Raw genomic sequence first — 17,268 nt, 5'->3', positions numbered from 1 at the left:
CCAGGAGGCTTTTCAAAAATGGAAGAAACGATGGGAACAGTGCATTGCCGGTATAGGGGACTACTTTGAGGGGGACAGTGCTTAAAATGTTGTACAATAAGCAGTAAAGGTGTTATAGCAAAAGTTTAGTTTCTTTTTGAACACACCTCATATTGCTAAAACCGGTATTGAATGAACGAAGGGGATTTGTTAAAGGGCTCATTTTCTTTGTTATGTACCACCAAATGAAACCAACAGGCGATGAAGCCATGGAAAGTATAGAAGCATTATTTGTACAGTTTAACTGTAATGTAGTAATTATGATAAAGACGTAAAGAAATTAAAGTGCAAGAAAAGACAATATGTCACTTGTAGGGACCGAACCTACAACATCCGGATAACACGTTCGATGCTCTACCATGAGCTACAGTGGTGGTTGACCTCCCGTCCACTTATGAAATACCTAGAAAGGCAAGCATTGGAAAAGTAACGGTGGTACACAGAAGAAGAGGCCTGAGGTTGTGCCTTATTGCCATAGATTGGCTCACACTCTTAAGAATGTGGCAACCAAATCCCCAGTGTTTCCCGACTCCCTGAAGCTGTCTCTCTTGTGCAGCCGAATTCCTGAAGAAAGTAAAAAATCGCAATGTGCAAAGAACCACCGGAAGCTTTTAGATAGCGGCATTTGTGGTGGCCTACAAGATTGCACCCGCAGTGGCAAAATGTATGTAGGACAGTCAAGCTGCTGTATTAATGAGCTCTTGAAAGAACATGAACGATCCCTACCGACAGGTACAGATTCTCATTTAGCTCAGCATTTCAAAAGGTGCAATTGTCAAGCTTTGTTTAGACAGACCGCTATTTTAAAAAAGAGCCATGACAACACCGCCTGGCAATTATTGGTATATTATTTCATACAGTCATTGGGATGGCAGTGTGTTAGTGTTCTTTCTATAACCTTGTGTAGCACTGAATTTTCTTTTTTGGATTCTGTATCATGAATGCGTTCTGTTGATGTTGCTGCACCTGGTGTACACTACACACGATCTTCTGGTATTTGTCCTGTATAAGAAGAGTGGAGTGACGCAAGAAATGATGTCAGTTGAGGTTAGTGCTTTGTCCTGTCATCCGTCTTGTCGGTTTGCACTAAAAAAAGCATGGATTGACGTGCACCCCTCAAAAGTTAGAGCTTGTTCTCATCCGTGTGAAGAGTATTACGCTCTGCCCGAGATCACGGTGCACGTCCCCCTGGTGAACTGTGCTTGCATTCTTGAACTACACATCCAAGCAAACTACACTCCCTCTCTCATGTTCCGATCGACCATACAGACTCTGGCCATGATTAAGCTTGTTTCCAAGAGGTACTCGGGTCTACGAGAAAGCATTTGCATACAAGCAGTGTTGCTTTTCTTTATATAATTTTTTTTATTTGGAATATGCTTGCGATGCTGCCTGGCATCATGGAATCCTGCAGGACTTTGACAGCTGCAATGTGTGCGATAATATGCATAATGCTCCACTCTGCTTCTTTGATAATGGAAAGACATGATGTTGTAAATGGCGATGCAAAGATCCGGCGTGCAAGGGACTCTCATCGGCGCACCTGCCATACGCAGTCTGCGTTCCCCAAGAATGCAAGAGATCTCCTTGTGCGCTGCAGGGGACGCGCATCGGCATTGCTGCTATATGCAGTCCGCATCCAGTGAAAACACTTGATGAGAAGTACGTGCACGGACCGCTATAAAAGGAGCGTGTCGGGAGTGCGCTAAGGCTCTCTCATTGCAGCCTTCGCTGGCCCTGTCGTCTTGCATGTGCTTTTTGCCCTTCTGTCGTGAAGGCGCATCTCTACACCTTGTTTCTTAAAACTCCTGTAATTATGTAAATAAAACGGGTCTTCTACTTGTACGTCAGAAGCGTCGCAAGATCCCTTCTTCGCCAGAGCCTGGGTGTCAGCTTCAACCCCTCCCCGGTCACATCAATGAGCAATGAGTAATGAGCAACACATCACACTTATGTAAATATGTGCAGCAGGCGTTATGATAATTTGGTTCATGTACTCCTTTCGATTGACGCTGATGATGCATTTAAGAGTAATGTATCAATTCTTACATGATTTTTCATTAATCTCCAATTGAAGATATACTGCTTGCATGGTATTCTGCACTCATATCTGGAGTGAATGCATCACCAAGTAGAAACAATTTCGCTGTGCTGGTGACAGTTGTTATTATACTTTGATGACTTTCCTGGTGCTCTTTGCAGACGGAGCATGTGTTGCTGGTGGGACCATCGGCAGATGACTTTGCTCGAGAAATGGGGACACCACTGGTTGACAATGGCTCCCTCGTCTCTGCAAAGGCCAAGCAGAGGTTGGAGGAATTCAAGTCCTTCCGCAACACTGTGCAACATTCCATCAACGTTAACCAGAAGTGAGTGAGACTAGGCAAGTTGATAGAATTTATATGATGACATGACAGCGTAAAAATATTTAGGTCAGAACTTTTCATTGCATGCTGCCTAAGTAGCATTACTGCAGTGATTCCACTCCTGCGCCAACTGCGCCAAAGTGCGCCAAATTGTATTTACTGCGCCATCCTGATAATATCAACGAAATTTGCGCCAAACTGCGCCAAAGTCTCTGGTTTCGGGGCGTCTATCACCGGCAATCACACCGTTGGCGCGTCAGAACATGTGCAGCTCGATCTTGGGGCTGCCAATAAAGTCGCAATTATGGACCAAGAATTATTCCGCTGAATAAATAGCACTCGCGCGTGCGTTCCGAGTAAGCCACGATGCCATGCACGGTGCCGACGCAGCTTCTGTTCTGCAAGTCGGCTCGACAGCAAAACGCGCTCTCCGCAGAGGCTCGTGACGTCTAGGCCTATCGGTAGCGAGAAAGTGCGACGGCGATTCATCAGCGGACGTCGTCTGTTCCAGAAACGCTGCTGATAGCTCGTTTCAAGCGTCGCACGGCACGTAAGGAAAGCAATGTTCAGTAATAACTACATGAGTGCCGCTAAAATGTCTGTCACTTCTGTTTCCGGACATCACGGAATGAAATCTGGGATCGCTCGCAGTAGATATATGGGACAATATCGAATTTTCCTTGCTTTGCGTTTATGGAAGAGCACGCGAACGGTGGAAACGCGTTGACACTTTTCCTCAGATATACTTTATCCATAGATCTTCATCCAGAACAGCTTTTTCGTAATTCCTTCCGCCAGCACGTCTGAGTTTGTAATCACTCTGCGGTAAATACCCCCTAAAAGGCCCTGCCCTTTCGAGCTCACGTGCTAGGGTTCCAATTCGAATTTTTTGCTTGCTTTTTTAAAAATATCATCTCATTAGTAAAATCATATCTCCTGGTCGGAGCAGCCGCAAATGCGCAGCTGTCAGTAGCGGGCCCGTCGCTGACGGCCCACAGTGAAGCGGCTACGCCATGTTACACGTCCGCCTAAAAAAACTCAGTTTCGCTTAAGAGCGAAGCAATGAATGCGATACCAAAAATTGTATTGTGAAACGAAGTAAGACTAGCAGCTAACTCTTTTGGATCCGATCTCGCGTAACTCAACAAAACGCTGGTTGAAGGGAATATAGCCCCTCCAGGAACCGAAGCGTTTTCTTGCTCTGAGTTCTCTAAACGCGAAGTAAGCGTTGAGAGCACGGCAAGTTTACAAGCCGTCTCCTGATGCCTCGAGATAGCGCGCGCGCAAGCGACTGCGCCCTTCGAACGATGCGGTCCCCCCCCCCCCCTTCCGCTCCCCTGGCGTCCCTTCATGCTCCTTACGAAAGACGGGCGGGGCGTTTCCTCTCTGTCTGATGAGCAATCGACGGCAGGCCCGCACGCGGGAAGATGTTATCTCATGCGCTGTCCGTGCGGCGGAGACAGACGGCCAGCTAGTTTAATGTCCGCTTCAGCCGCGTTCGTCGCCAGCGCTCGCGAGCTTTTACCCGCGGCTAGAATGCGCGTGGTGATGTTAATAATTTGGACTTTATACGGAAAATTACGGCAGCGGCGACGGCAAAAATCCGCCGAGAGTGTCCATATAATTGCTATCGCAAGGGTCAATGTACGGGGCAGATTTTGCGCCCCCCCCTCTTAGGTGATTAGGGGGGGGGCCTCCCTGCCCCCCCCCCCCCCTGTGCGCACGCCTATGCTCCTGAGATGATTTTTTCCACGAGATTTGCAATGAATCGAAATATTTCTAGCCTTCATAAGAGCCCCACAATAATACTCAGGTGCTTGAATGTTAATGCAATATGCTTCTGTATTGCACTGCAGGATGTAAAATTCGCTGCTCCAAAGTGCTCCCAGATGCAAAATTATCTGCTCCAAAATGCTCCAAGATGAAAATTTTGCTGCTCCAAAGTGCTCGAAAATGGAAATTTTGCTGCTCCAAAAATTGCTCCAAATCGGAAGTCCTCAGTAGCATCACTGATTACCGGTTTTATCTTTTTATCATGTTTATGAAGGAAGCTGTGCTCAAAACCTGCTTTTTATAGAGGCTGCTTGACAGGAGACCACAGATGCAATACAAAACAGTTTAAAGTGGCAATTAGTGCAACTATGCAAAAAAGTGTAGATAGAGAAAGGGCAGGGATAGTGTCACCAATTCACATGTCATACAACAAATCTGTCTGAAAAATAGGGCTTATATAAGTAAAATGCATAGCACACTTTTAATTTCGCAAACAGGTAGAATTTAAAAGGTAAAAATGCATGCAAAATCAATGTAAGGTTGTTGAATGCCAACTGTCCTAGCATTGGTGTTCAACAGTCTGAGATTTCTTTCTAAAAATTGGATGACTATCTATCCACAGCAGTCTTCCTTGGAAATATTTTTTTGTGAAGAAGAAAAAAAAAACAACTTTACCACCACAGCCACATGTGAAGTTTTTTTGGAAAGCTCGAAAACATGGCCCCCGCAGGGGCGTCTGCGCAAGCAGGCGTTTGGTGCGTAGCGACACCACGGACCCGAGCTAACGGGGGGGTTTCGACCCCCTCCCACGCCTAGCCGTGCGTGGCTTTGCCGTGTCCGGGGAAAAGGGGATCCTGGGGGTTGAGCCGACGCCGGGTGATTGGACCTTTAAGGCCCCCCGGCAGAGGCAACACACCCCTTTGGCCCCGGCTTCACGTAGACGGCACCCCTGGGCTGACCCACCCAAGGGAAATCGGCGGTCACCTTTTCCTATCCCCCTCTCTGATCTTTCACTTTCCTATCTTCTTTCGTCGCTGTCCTGTCTCCTATTCCCTTCAGTTACTTCCCAATTTTCATAGGTGGCTTGGGTTAACCTTGTGCAAGTAGCCAACCTTGGTCTATGTGCATTGGGTTATAGTAGCGGTGTACGGCTGGCGTCTGCATGTTTTCAGCACCATGAATCTTGTAGCGTCCCCATGTTGGGCTCCGTGGTGGGTGGCCGCCATCGCTTCTGAATCATATTCCACTATCATGCATAGAGCGTTCCCATTACTAAATGATCGTGCCGCCTCGAAGTGCGTACGCACCGAAGAACTCAACTTTTTCAGCCGACCAAAAGAAGTATTCCCCCACTATCATGTTGTACACAGTGAGAAGTCTGACAAACCAGCTAGGACCGTGTCCCCTTTTGTTGTATCCAGAACACTAACAGACAGCTTAGGTGCTGGCTAAAATGCTAGTGGAGACCTCCTTATCGAACTCCGTGAAAAAATACAATTTGACAAACTGAAGAACCTCCGAACTTTTGGCGACATTCCTATTACCGTAACACCACACCGATCCATGAACTCTGCCCGCGGAGTCGTGTCGGACGCAGATCTCCTTAACCTTACCGAAACCGAACTCCTCGAAGGTTGGAAGGACCAGAACGTGACCAATGTAAAGCGAATTATCATCCGAAGGAACAACCAGGAAATCCCCACAAAACACTTGATACTTACCTTTGCCACAAGTGAACTACCACAAAACATAGAAACTGGATACACAAAGACAACCATCAGACCGTACATCCCAAACCCTCGCCGATGCTTTCAGTGCCAAAGATTTGGCCATGGCTCTCTGAGCTGCCGTGGTCAACCTACCTGCGCAAAATGCGGTGTCCAAGGCCATGCCTCGGACACCTGCAATGAAACTCCACACTGTGTGAACTGCGATGGTGACCACGCTGCGTATTCATGATCATGTCCAAATTGGAAAAAGGAAAAAGACATCATATCCCTGAAGGTCCGTGAAAATATTTCATTTAAAGAAGCGCAAAGAAGGTGTTCGGCCTTTCATGGTCCAACGTATGCTGATGCGGCGCGTCAGGGGGCAGCGCCGCACCGGCCACCGCCACAGTCTCGGCCCACGGAAAGTGAGCCACCGGCCGTGGCGGCTGCCCCCGTGGTGGCAGCAGTCAAGACTTCTCCACCTACCAAGCCACTGACCTCGGTGACTCCAGGGTCGTCGGGTCAAACGACCGCGTCTCGCCAGGCGAGGTCGGAAAAACGAACAACCAGCTCGCACACGCGGGCGTCCAGTGTCTCAAACGAGGCAATGGACACAACTCTGGTACCCCTGGTACCGAAAGAGCGGCGTAGCTCCTTGGAGCGCGCAAAGAGAACGGAAAAGCCGATAACGGGGCCCGAGGACGGCCCTGTTACTTGAGCTCCAACTTACCTCTAAAACAACAGCCACTTCTTTTCGTACACACAGCACCACTTTTCTTCCAATATGGAAACACAAATTATACAATGGAACGTCAGAGGACTGCTTAAAAACCTCGACGATATCCAAGAACTTTTACACAAACATTCACCAAAAGTGCTGTGTGTACAAGAAACACACTTAAAATCCAAACACACAAACTTTCTTCGCAGTTACATCATTTTCCGAAAGGACCGGGATGACGCCATGGCGTCATCCGGTGGTGTAGCCGTTGTAGTTGGTCAAGGAATAGCATGTACACACTTACCTCTCCAAACGTCCCTTGAGGCAGTGGCTGTTCGAGTGGTTCTTTTGAACAAACTCGTCACCATTTGCTCTCTTTACATACCTCCACACTACCACCTGCAAAAACATGAATTCCAGTCCCTAATAGATGAGCTATCAGAACCTTATCTGGTCCTTGGGGACTTCAATGCACATAGCAGTCTATGGGGTGACTCTCGCTGTGATGCGCGAGGACGACTAATCGAACAATTCCTTTTCTCTTCTGGCGCATGCCTCTTGAATCAGAAAGAGCCAACATATTATAACCTCGCTAACAATACCTACTCGTCCATAGATCTCACCATTACATCTCCATCACTTGTACCTCTACTCAAATGGAAAGTCGTTAATAACCCTTATGGAAGCGACCACTTTCCAATAGTTCTGAGCACACCAATAGCGAATGAATGTCCTCCACAGGTTCCCAAATGGCAAATCGACAAAGCAGATTGGGAACAGTTTCGTAAAATGGCTCTCTTAAGTTGGACCGACATGTGTGCTTTAAGCATGAATGAAGCTGTAGAATACTTTACTGCTTTTCTGATTGATGTTGCAATTAAATGTATCCCACAAACATCTGGACTGCCCGGCAAAAAACGTGTGCCGTGGTGGAACACTGAGTGTAGAAATGCGCGCAAAAAACAAAATAAAGCATGGAGGCTGCTTCGGGAATCTCCCACAGCCGAGAATCTGGACAGTTTTAAGAACATAAAGTCCCAAGGCAGGAGAACGCGCCGACAGGCAAGAAGGGAAAGTTGGCAGAAGTTTTTATCGGGCATTAATTCATATACACAGGAGGCCAAAGTCTGGAACATGGTTAGCAGGGTAGCAGGCCGACAAGCACATTCACTTCCTCTAGTAAACACACAAGGCGACAGCTTGGAAGACCAGGTGAACTTCCTAGGTGCACACTTCGAACAGGTGTCGAGCTCGTCGCACTATAGTGAAGCTTTCCAAAGATACAAAACAAGAATCGAAAAACAGAAACTAGAGCGCAAGTCCACAAAACACGAAGCATACAATGAACCTTTCTGCATAGCTGAGCTACAAGCATCGCTTAATTGCTGCAATAATTCCGCCCCAGGCTCCGACCGTGTTGTATACGAAATGCTGAAACACTTGCCATCTGAAACACAAAAAGCCCTCCTTTCCCTGTATAATGCTGTTTGGTTTTCCGGCGAGATCCCCTCGGCCTGGAAGGAAGCCATTATTATTCCAATTCTAAAACAGGGCAAGGACCCATCCTCCGTTATGAGCTACAGGCCCATTGCACTAACAAGCTGCCTGTGTAAACTTTTTGAAAAGATGATAAACCGCCGACTTATACATTTCCTCGAAGCAAACAATATTAATTATAACTAACAGACAATAACGCCAAGGAAAGTATAGGGGGTGTTATGTGTAGTATTTAGAATATAAATGTGAAGAAAGTAAAGTGGACGAAAAGATAACCTGCCGCCGGCAGGGACCGAACCTGCGACCTTCGAATAACGCGTCCGATGCTCTACCACTGAGCTACGGCGGCGGTCATCCTCCCGTCCACTTTATGGGGTATATATGTGCATTTAAACCTTGGAGTGTTAGTCAGCGCCAATCGCAGCCATGGCGGCGAGTGTGGAACACTCTTTTTCTGCCTTTCTGGCGTCACGTAGCACGTGATCTTTTTACGAGCTGGCAGCTGACCAATAATCCCTCGCATACTACCTGAAGGCATCAAGTCTGCCAGAACGAGACCCTTGCTATGAATGAAGGAAAGAAGATGATTCTTAAGGGCTCGTTTTCTTGTTAGACACAATATTAATTATAACTAACAGACAATAACGCCAAGGAAAGTATAGGGGGTGTTATGTGTAGTATTTAGAATATAAATGTGAAGAAAGTAAAGTGGACGAAAAGATAACCTGCCGCCGGCAGGGACCGAACCTGCGACCTTCGAATAACGCGTCCGATGCTCTACCACTGAGCTACGGCGGCGGTCATCCTCCCGTCCACTTTATGGGGTATATATGTGCATTTAAACCTCGGAGTGTTAGTCAGCGCCAATCGCAGCCATGGCGGCGAGTGTGGAACACTCTTTTTCTGCCTTTCTGGCGTCACGTAGCACGTGATCTTTTTACGAGCTGGCAGCTGACCAATAATCCCTCGCATACTACCTGAAGGCATCAAGTCTGCCAGAACGAGACCCTTGCTATGAATGAAGGAAAGAAGATGATTCTTAAGGGCTCGTTTTCTTTGTTAGACACAATATTAATTATAACTAACAGACAATAACGCCAAGGAAAGTATAGGGGGTGTTATGTGTAGTATTTAGAATATAAATGTGAAGAAAGTAAAGTGGACGAAAAGATAACCTGCCGCCGGCAGGGACCGAACCTGCGACCTTCGAATAACGCGTCCGATGCTCTACCACTGAGCTACGGTGGCGGTCATCCTCCCGTCCACTTTATGGGGTATATATGTGCATTTAAACCTTGGAGTGTTAGTCAGCGCCAATCGCAGCCATGGCGGCGAGTGTGGAACACTCTTTTTCTGCCTTTCTGGCGTCACGTAGCACGTGATCTTTTTACGAGCTGGCAGCTGACCAATAATCCCTCGCATACTACCTGAAGGCATCAAGTCTGCCAGAACGAGACCCTTGCTATGAATGAAGGAAAGAAGATGATTCTTAAGGGCTCGTTTTCTTTGTTAGACACAATATTAATTATAACTAACAGACAATAACGCCAAGGAAAGTATAGGGGGTGTTATGTGTAGTATTTAGAATATAAATGTGAAGAAAGTAAAGTGGACGAAAAGATAACCTGCCGCCGGCAGGGACCGAACCTGCGACCTTCGAATAACGCGTCCGATGCTCTACCACTGAGGTACGGCGGCGGTCATCCTCCCGTCCACTTTATGGGGTATATATGTGCATTTAAACCTTGGAGTGTTAGTCAGCGCCAATCGCAGCCATGGCGGCGAGTGTGGAACACTCTTTTTCTGCCTTTCTGGCGTCACGTAGCACGTGATCTTTTTACGAGCTGGCAGCTGACCAATAATCCCTCGCATACTACCTGAAGGCATCAAGTCTGCCAGAACGAGACCCTTGCTATGAATGAAGGAAAGAAGATGATTCTTAAGGGCTCGTTTTCTTTGTTAGACACAATATTAATTATAACTAACAGACAATAACGCCAAGGAAAGTATAGGGGGTGTTATGTGTAGTATTTAGAATATAAATGTGAAGAAAGTAAAGTGGACGAAAAGATAACCTGCCGCCGGCAGGGACCGAACCTGCGACCTTCGAATAACGCGTCCGATGCTCTACCACTGAGCTACGGCGGCGGTCATCCTCCCGTCCACTTTATGGGCTATATATGTGCATTTAAACCTTGGAGTGTTAGTCAGCGCCAATCGCAGCCATGGCGGCGAGTGTGGAACACTCTTTTTCTGCCTTTCTGGCGTCACGTAGCACGTGATCTTTTTACGAGCTGGCAGCTGACCAATAATCCCTCGCATACTACCTGAAGGCATCAAGTCTGCCAGAACGAGACCCTTGCTATGAATGAAGGAAAGAAGATGATTCTTAAGGGCTCGTTTTCTTTGTTAGACACAATATTAATTATAACTAACAGACAATAACGCCAAGGAAAGTATAGGGGGTGTTATGTGTAGTATTTAGAATATAAATGTGAAGAAAGTAAAGTGGACGAAAAGATAACCTGCCGCCGGCAGGGACCGAACCTGCGACCTTCGAATAACGCCAATCGCCGCCATGGCTGCGATTGGCGCTGACTAACACTCCAAGGTTTAAATGCACATATATACCCCATAAAGTGGACGGGAGGATGACCGCCGCCGTAGCTCAGTGGTAGAGCATCGGACGCGTTATTCGAAGGTCGCAGGTTCGGTCCCTGCCGGCGGCAGGTTATCTTTTCGTCCACTTTACTTTCTTCACATTTATATTCTAAATACTACACATAACACCCCCTATACTTTCCTTGGCGTTATTGTCTGTTAGTTATAATTAATATTGTGTCTAACAAAGAAAACGAGCCCTTAAGAATCATCTTCTTTCCTTCATTCATAGCAAGGGTCTCGTTCTGGCAGACTTGATGCCTTCAGGTAGTATGCGAGGGATTATTGGTCAGCTGCCAGCTCGTAAAAAGATCACGTGCTACGTGACGCCAGAAAGGCAGAAAAAGAGTGTTCCACACTCGCCGCCATGGCTGCGATTGGCGCTGACTAACACTCCAAGGTTTAAATGCACATATATACCCCATAAAGTGGACGGGAGGATGACCGCCGCCGTAGCTCAGTGGTAGAGCATCGGACGCGTTATTCGAAGGTCGCAGGTTCGGTCCCTGCCGGCGGCAGGTTATCTTTTCGTCCACTTTACTTTCTTCACATTTATATTCTAAATACTACACATAACACCCCCTATACTTTCCTTGGCGTTATTGTCTGTTAGTTATAATTAATATTGTGTCTAACAAAGAAAACGAGCCCTTAAGAATCATCTTCTTTCCTTCATTCATAGCAAGGGTCTCGTTCTGGCAGACTTGATGCCTTCAGGTAGTATGCGAGGGATTATTGGTCAGCTGCCAGCTCGTAAAAAGATCACGTGCTACGTGACGCCAGAAAGGCAGAAAAAGAGTGTTCCACACTCGCCGCCATGGCTGCGATTGGCGCTGACTAACACTCCAAGGTTTAAATGCACATATATACCCCATAAAGTGGACGGGAGGATGACCGCCGCCGTAGCTCAGTGGTAGAGCATCGGACGCGTTATTCGAAGGTCGCAGGTTCGGTCCCTGCCGGCGGCAGGTTATCTTTTCGTCCACTTTACTTTCTTCACATTTATATTCTAAATACTACACATAACACCCCCTATACTTTCCTTGGCGTTATTGTCTGTTAGTTATAATTAATATTGTGTCTAACAAAGAAAACGAGCCCTTAAGAATCATCTTCTTTCCTTCACTCGAAGCAAACAAATCACTTGACCCATACCAGTGTGGTTTTCGAGAGGGTAGATCTACCTCTGACCACCTTATCCGTATCGAGGCACAAATTCGCGACGCTTTTGTCCACAAGCAATTCTTTCTTTCGGTGTTCCTCGATATGGAAAAGGCTTACGACACCACATGGCGTTTTGGCATACTGCGAGACCTCTCACACTTAGGTGTCCGAGGAAAGATGCTGACCATAATCGAAAGCTACTTGTCCAATCGCACATTCCGTGTTCGAGTGGGTGATGTCTTGTCCAGAATATTTGTCCAGGAAACTGGAGTGCCGCAAGGTGGTGTCCTGAGTTGCACACTTTTTATTATAAAAATGAATTCGCTACGTCTGTGCATTCCACGAAACATGTTTTATTGCACATATGTGGACGACGTGCAGATCGGTTATAAATCGTGCAACCTTTCAATGTGTGAGCGGCAGGTCCAGCTGGGCTTGAACAAGGTCTCTAAATGGGCAGACGAGAATGGGTTTACACTGAATGCACAAAAAAGCACTTGCGTCCTATTCTCCAGAAAGAGAGGCCTTCATCCCGATCCAGACATTGACCTACATGGTGAGCGTTTGTCGGTAAAAAGAGAGCACAAGTTCCTAGGGCTAATTCTAGACACAAAACTTACGTTTATACCACCCATTAAGTACATAAAAAACAAGTGCATAAAAACCATGAACATTCTAAAAGTGTTGTCACGCACTGTGTGGGGTAGTGACAGGAAGTGCCTGATGAACCTTTATAAAAGCCTTGTACGCACGCGCCTAGATTACGGGGCGATAATCTATCACTCTGCGACACCAAGTGCTTTGAAGATGCTTGACCCAGTCCACCATTTGGGCATTCGTCTTTCTACGGGTGCCTTTCGTACTAGCCCCCTAGAAAGCCTTTACGTTGAATCGAATGAGTGGTCGTTACACCTCCAGAGATCTTACCTGTCTTTTGTATATTTCCTCAAGGTGAACGCAAGCAATGAACACCCCTCACATACTACAATTAATGATTTGTCCAGTTCTGAACTTTTTCACAACCAACCTTCGATGAGACAGCCCTACTCACTTCGTGTGAGGGGCCTAGCTGAAGAAACCGGTGTGCCACTTCTCGAACACTGTCTAATGGCTCCCGCTCCACATCTCGCGCTGTGGCAGTGGCAGCTTATAGATTGTGATGTTTCCTTCGTGGAAGTTACCAAGCACGCGCCACTTGCACATATCCGTACACACTTCCTCGAACTCCAGCACAAGTACACTTGTCCAGAATTCTTTACAGACGCCTCAAAGTCGGATACTTCTGTGTCGTACGCAGCCGTTGGTCCATCTTTTTCCGATTCCGGTATTCTGCACCCTAATTCAAGTATCTTCACCGCGGAAGCTTACGCCATACTTGCGGCCGTTAAACACATAAAACAATTAAATCTACAAAAGGCAGTGATATACACGGATTCCCTAAGCGTGGTAAAAGCTTTAAAAACTCTGAAAAAACACAAAAACCCTGTCCTTGTCTCGCTATACTCTCTTTTATGCGCTATATACACACTCGAACAACATGTTGTAGTGTGCTGGGTGCCAGGGCACCGCGAGATTCCAGGCAACGTGTTGGCGGATCGCCTAGCAGTATCCGCCCACGAAAACAGTCCCAATACACTCGTAGCTGTTCCCCCACTAGACTTAAAACCCTTCCTCAAAAGAAAGCTCAGGGCCTTTTGGCAGAGCACATGGGATACGCAGACAAGAAATAAGCTACACGTTGTCAAACCGCATCTGGGTAATTGGCCGCCGGTATCGAAGTCACGCTACACAGAAGTTACACTTTGCAGACTGAGGATAGGCCACACACATAGTACACATTCATATCTTTTGTCCGGAGGCGATCCACCTCTGTGTGATCACTGTGGCGATCCACTAACTGTACTCCACACCCTACTGCAATGCACGGAACTAGACGCTCTCAGAAAAAAGCATTTTTCATCAATATACCTGCAGTTCCCACTTCATCCCGGTATGTTCATTGGCAGAGAACCACTTTTTAAATATCAGTCTCTCTTCGAATTTCTAAAAGATGTCCATAACTTCAACGTTATTTTTCCAGGCGCTCCGTAGCGCGGCCTCATGATTGAGGCTGCTGCTGCGGTAACTCTATCAAAGGAAGCACCTGCCTCCCGGCCTTTGGTCGCAAAGGCCTTGAGGAAGCATTCGTGCTGTTATCCCACCTCTCACTTGTAAATACCATGCTCACTTGTCATTTATCCCACACCCATAGATCACACCACTTGTCACTGCCATAATTTTATACTGTATACACATCTTTTACGCTTCTTTAAAGCACGTGATTTTAGGCCTCTATACAGCCACAATACACCCGGTCATCGTAATCATTGGTCATCGCTAACACCACATAATAGACATGGCGCTCTTTGGCCACCCATAGAGTGTACTAGATAGGGGTAGTGGGGTGAGGGCGAGCTCTCCGCTGAGGCCACTTGCATCGACGACGGAAGATGGCGCCACTGCGACTTTCACCTGGGCGCCGCAAGCGCGCTGGGTCGGCCGCCTGCCAACCTATTGATGTGCCTGCGCTCTTATCCAGTCTTTGAAGTGAATCCGCGTACTTTTTAACAATTCAGTCTGCCAAAACTGCTTATTGCTTTTGAAAACAAGCAGGAACATTTCATTTACAACAGGATACATCGGCAACAAATGCACGTGAGCGAGTTGAAGGGTCATGAATTTGCGCACAATTTTCATCTAAGTAGTCCTGCTCAGTTTAGGGTGCTTGGCCCTCTGACGCTTAGTGCTGTTAGCACTGTTCAGGCCTTTAACCAAAAAGTGCAGGCGCGTAAGAACATAAAAAGAAACAACTTTGAGACTAACTTCCTCACTGTGAATTGTGGCGAAAATGTTGGCCCGTGTACTTAGATTTAGGTGCAGGTTAAAGAACCCCAGGTGGTCGAAATTTCTGAAGCCCTCCACTACGGCGTCTCTCATAATGATACCGTGGTTTTGGGACGTTAAACCCCACATATTATTATTATTCACTGTGAATTGTGCAGCCCACGGTGTTGGAAGGAAGAAAGTTCTTGCTCACAAGGGCCACAACATTGGATATGCTGTTTGTGTGAAGCTTGCTGACACTAAAACATTCTGTGAATAGGTCCTCAAGTGTAGAGATGAAAATGTAAAGCTCCTTTGATGGATATAGAAGACCGCCCCAGTCACACTGCTCTGTGAACCCTGACGAGAGCCGATTCTCTGCTGCCTCACTTGGACTTATAAGAAGGTCCCTGCATGATGAACAGCCAAACTTCAAAACACATTTCCTGGCTACATAACCTGCCATGTAGTAGACCAGTCGTGAGTCACTCTTTTCCACAACTAAGACAAGTGGTGACTGCAAGGAGCTGGGATTGAAACCAAACATTTCTTTGCTTCATACAAGTTGCCTTGCACGAGCAGGTCATCGATTTTCTTTGGTGTGTCCTGTCGTGCGCATTAAGCAGTGAACTGACGATGTCGGGATTTGCATTGGCAACACCAACACTTCTGGCGATATTGTAGAATGAAAGGCAGTTCACAGTGATCAGAAACTGCTCTGGCGACGGGTGAGCGTTACAGCCACTGGACTGTCGAACAATACCGAAGTGGTGCTCTATGGGGTCTGTACTGAGACGCGAAGTCAGCATGTACTTGAATCCAAGTGATTCTGCAAGGTATTGAAGTAATGAGAGAGTGCTGGCAATGGTGACTCTCAGTCCTGTCGCCGTGGAGTCACTTAGAAATCCCGTCTTTCCTGGACTGCAGGCTTCCCATTTGCCCAGGTAATCGAGAAAGTTAACTAGGTCTGCCGCAGTGGGGAAAGCAGGCCTTCGCGATAACGCGAAGAATATTGAACGAAGAAACAGCGCTAGAACAGCACGAAGACGAGAGGACACAAACACGGCGCTGACTAACAAACATATATTTTATTGCGTTTGCACGTCAATATACACCGGGGAAAACACAATCAGTATACACATCGGGGTACAAGATAGCGCTGTAACATTGCCAAATCAGCGTTTTGAGATACATTTCATTTTTGCAAAGTGATAGCGAAGCTGCGCTAACACAACAGTCTCCACTTATCTGGATGCAAAAAGCCTCAAATATTTCACGTTGGCGTTGCTCTACATAAAGTGCCTAGAACTTCACAATCTTTAAAAACTGGTTCGCAATCACATTTCCTACAGTGATCTACCGGATGACTGTTCACCGACCGTGACCGCTCACGGTCCCCGATGTGTATACTGATTGTGTTTTCCCCTGTATATACTGACGTGCAAACGCAATAGAATATGGCTGTTCGTCAGCGCCGTGGTTGCGTCCTCTCGTCTTCGTCCTGTTCTAGCGCTGTTTCTTCGTTCAAAATTGAGTATGTACCAACCAGCTCAATTCAAGACGCTAACGCGAAGAAGTTCAGCAGAACAAGTCGAGGCGTGCCAAACATTCCAAATGATCACGCCCGGCAACGCCCGGCATGCGCGTCGCCAGTGCCAGGTGAAAGGCACAGCAACGCCACCACGCGGCAGGTTAAAATTTCCGTACTTTGAGCTTCACTGCGCGCCATTGCCGCCAGCTCTCCCTCGCCCCACTACCTCTATCTAGTACACTCTAGCCACCCATGGTCCTTGCACCACAAAACCCCACTAATCATCATCATCATCGAAAACATGGCTCATAAAATGCTTTGTCAAGAAATCTGTTCTTCCTATAGTCGGGTACAACTTTAGAAGGCAGCGGCATTTCCTCCTCAAAGGCGGATGAACACAAGCGTGCACCAGTGGGCGTGCACTCGGGATTGACGTCATGAGCGGGACAGCCGGTGTGGCTCCGCCTTCGGAAAACATCAACGCGTGCATGAGCGGGACTATTTCTTTAGTCGCGGAGGCAATCGGCTGCCGCGCTTCAATCGTCTGGGTGGGGCCATATGCTCTATCGATTTTTGTGCTTCCGTGCGGTTTTTTAGACTGCCTTAAAAGTGGAAAATATGGTCTATATTAAGGATTTTTTTGTAGAAAACTAAAATGCAGAGCGTGTGCCGCCAGAGTATATGTATATGTACATATATATATATATATATATATATATATATATATATATATATATATATATATATATATATATATATATATATATATTATGTGTGTGTGTGTTTGTGTGCGTGCGTGTGTGTGTCGAGGGTTGTACCAAAAGTAAAGTTCCTACTGAGCTACAGCCTCGAGGGAAGGTGCTAGGCTAAATCCGACAACAGTGCCATGCACAGTGGTTCCCCCTCTCTCGAGCCCGCCCGTCCACGATTTGCTACGTCGCTCAT

The 17,268-nt window shown here is 46.9% G+C and overlaps 1 protein-coding gene across 1 annotated transcript in view; it reads left to right on the top strand.

Annotated features, from left to right (window-relative positions):
• Positions 1-17,268, top strand: part of LOC119374618 (isoaspartyl peptidase/L-asparaginase) — a 77,805-nt gene that overhangs the window by 43,972 nt on the left and 16,565 nt on the right. The window contains exon 4 of the mRNA XM_037644783.2: positions 2,242-2,408. Coding sequence (XP_037500711.1) covers positions 2,242-2,408 — 167 coding nt within the window. The remainder of the gene's footprint in view (positions 1-2,241; positions 2,409-17,268) is intronic.

Source organism: Rhipicephalus sanguineus, chromosome 11 (genome assembly GCF_013339695.2).
Source record: "Rhipicephalus sanguineus isolate Rsan-2018 chromosome 11, BIME_Rsan_1.4, whole genome shotgun sequence".
In the NCBI taxonomy this organism is placed as follows: Eukaryota; Metazoa; Arthropoda; class Arachnida; order Ixodida; family Ixodidae; genus Rhipicephalus; species Rhipicephalus sanguineus.
The sequence above is the reverse complement of the archived record's forward strand: the minus strand, read 5'-3'. Positions and strand labels throughout refer to the sequence as shown.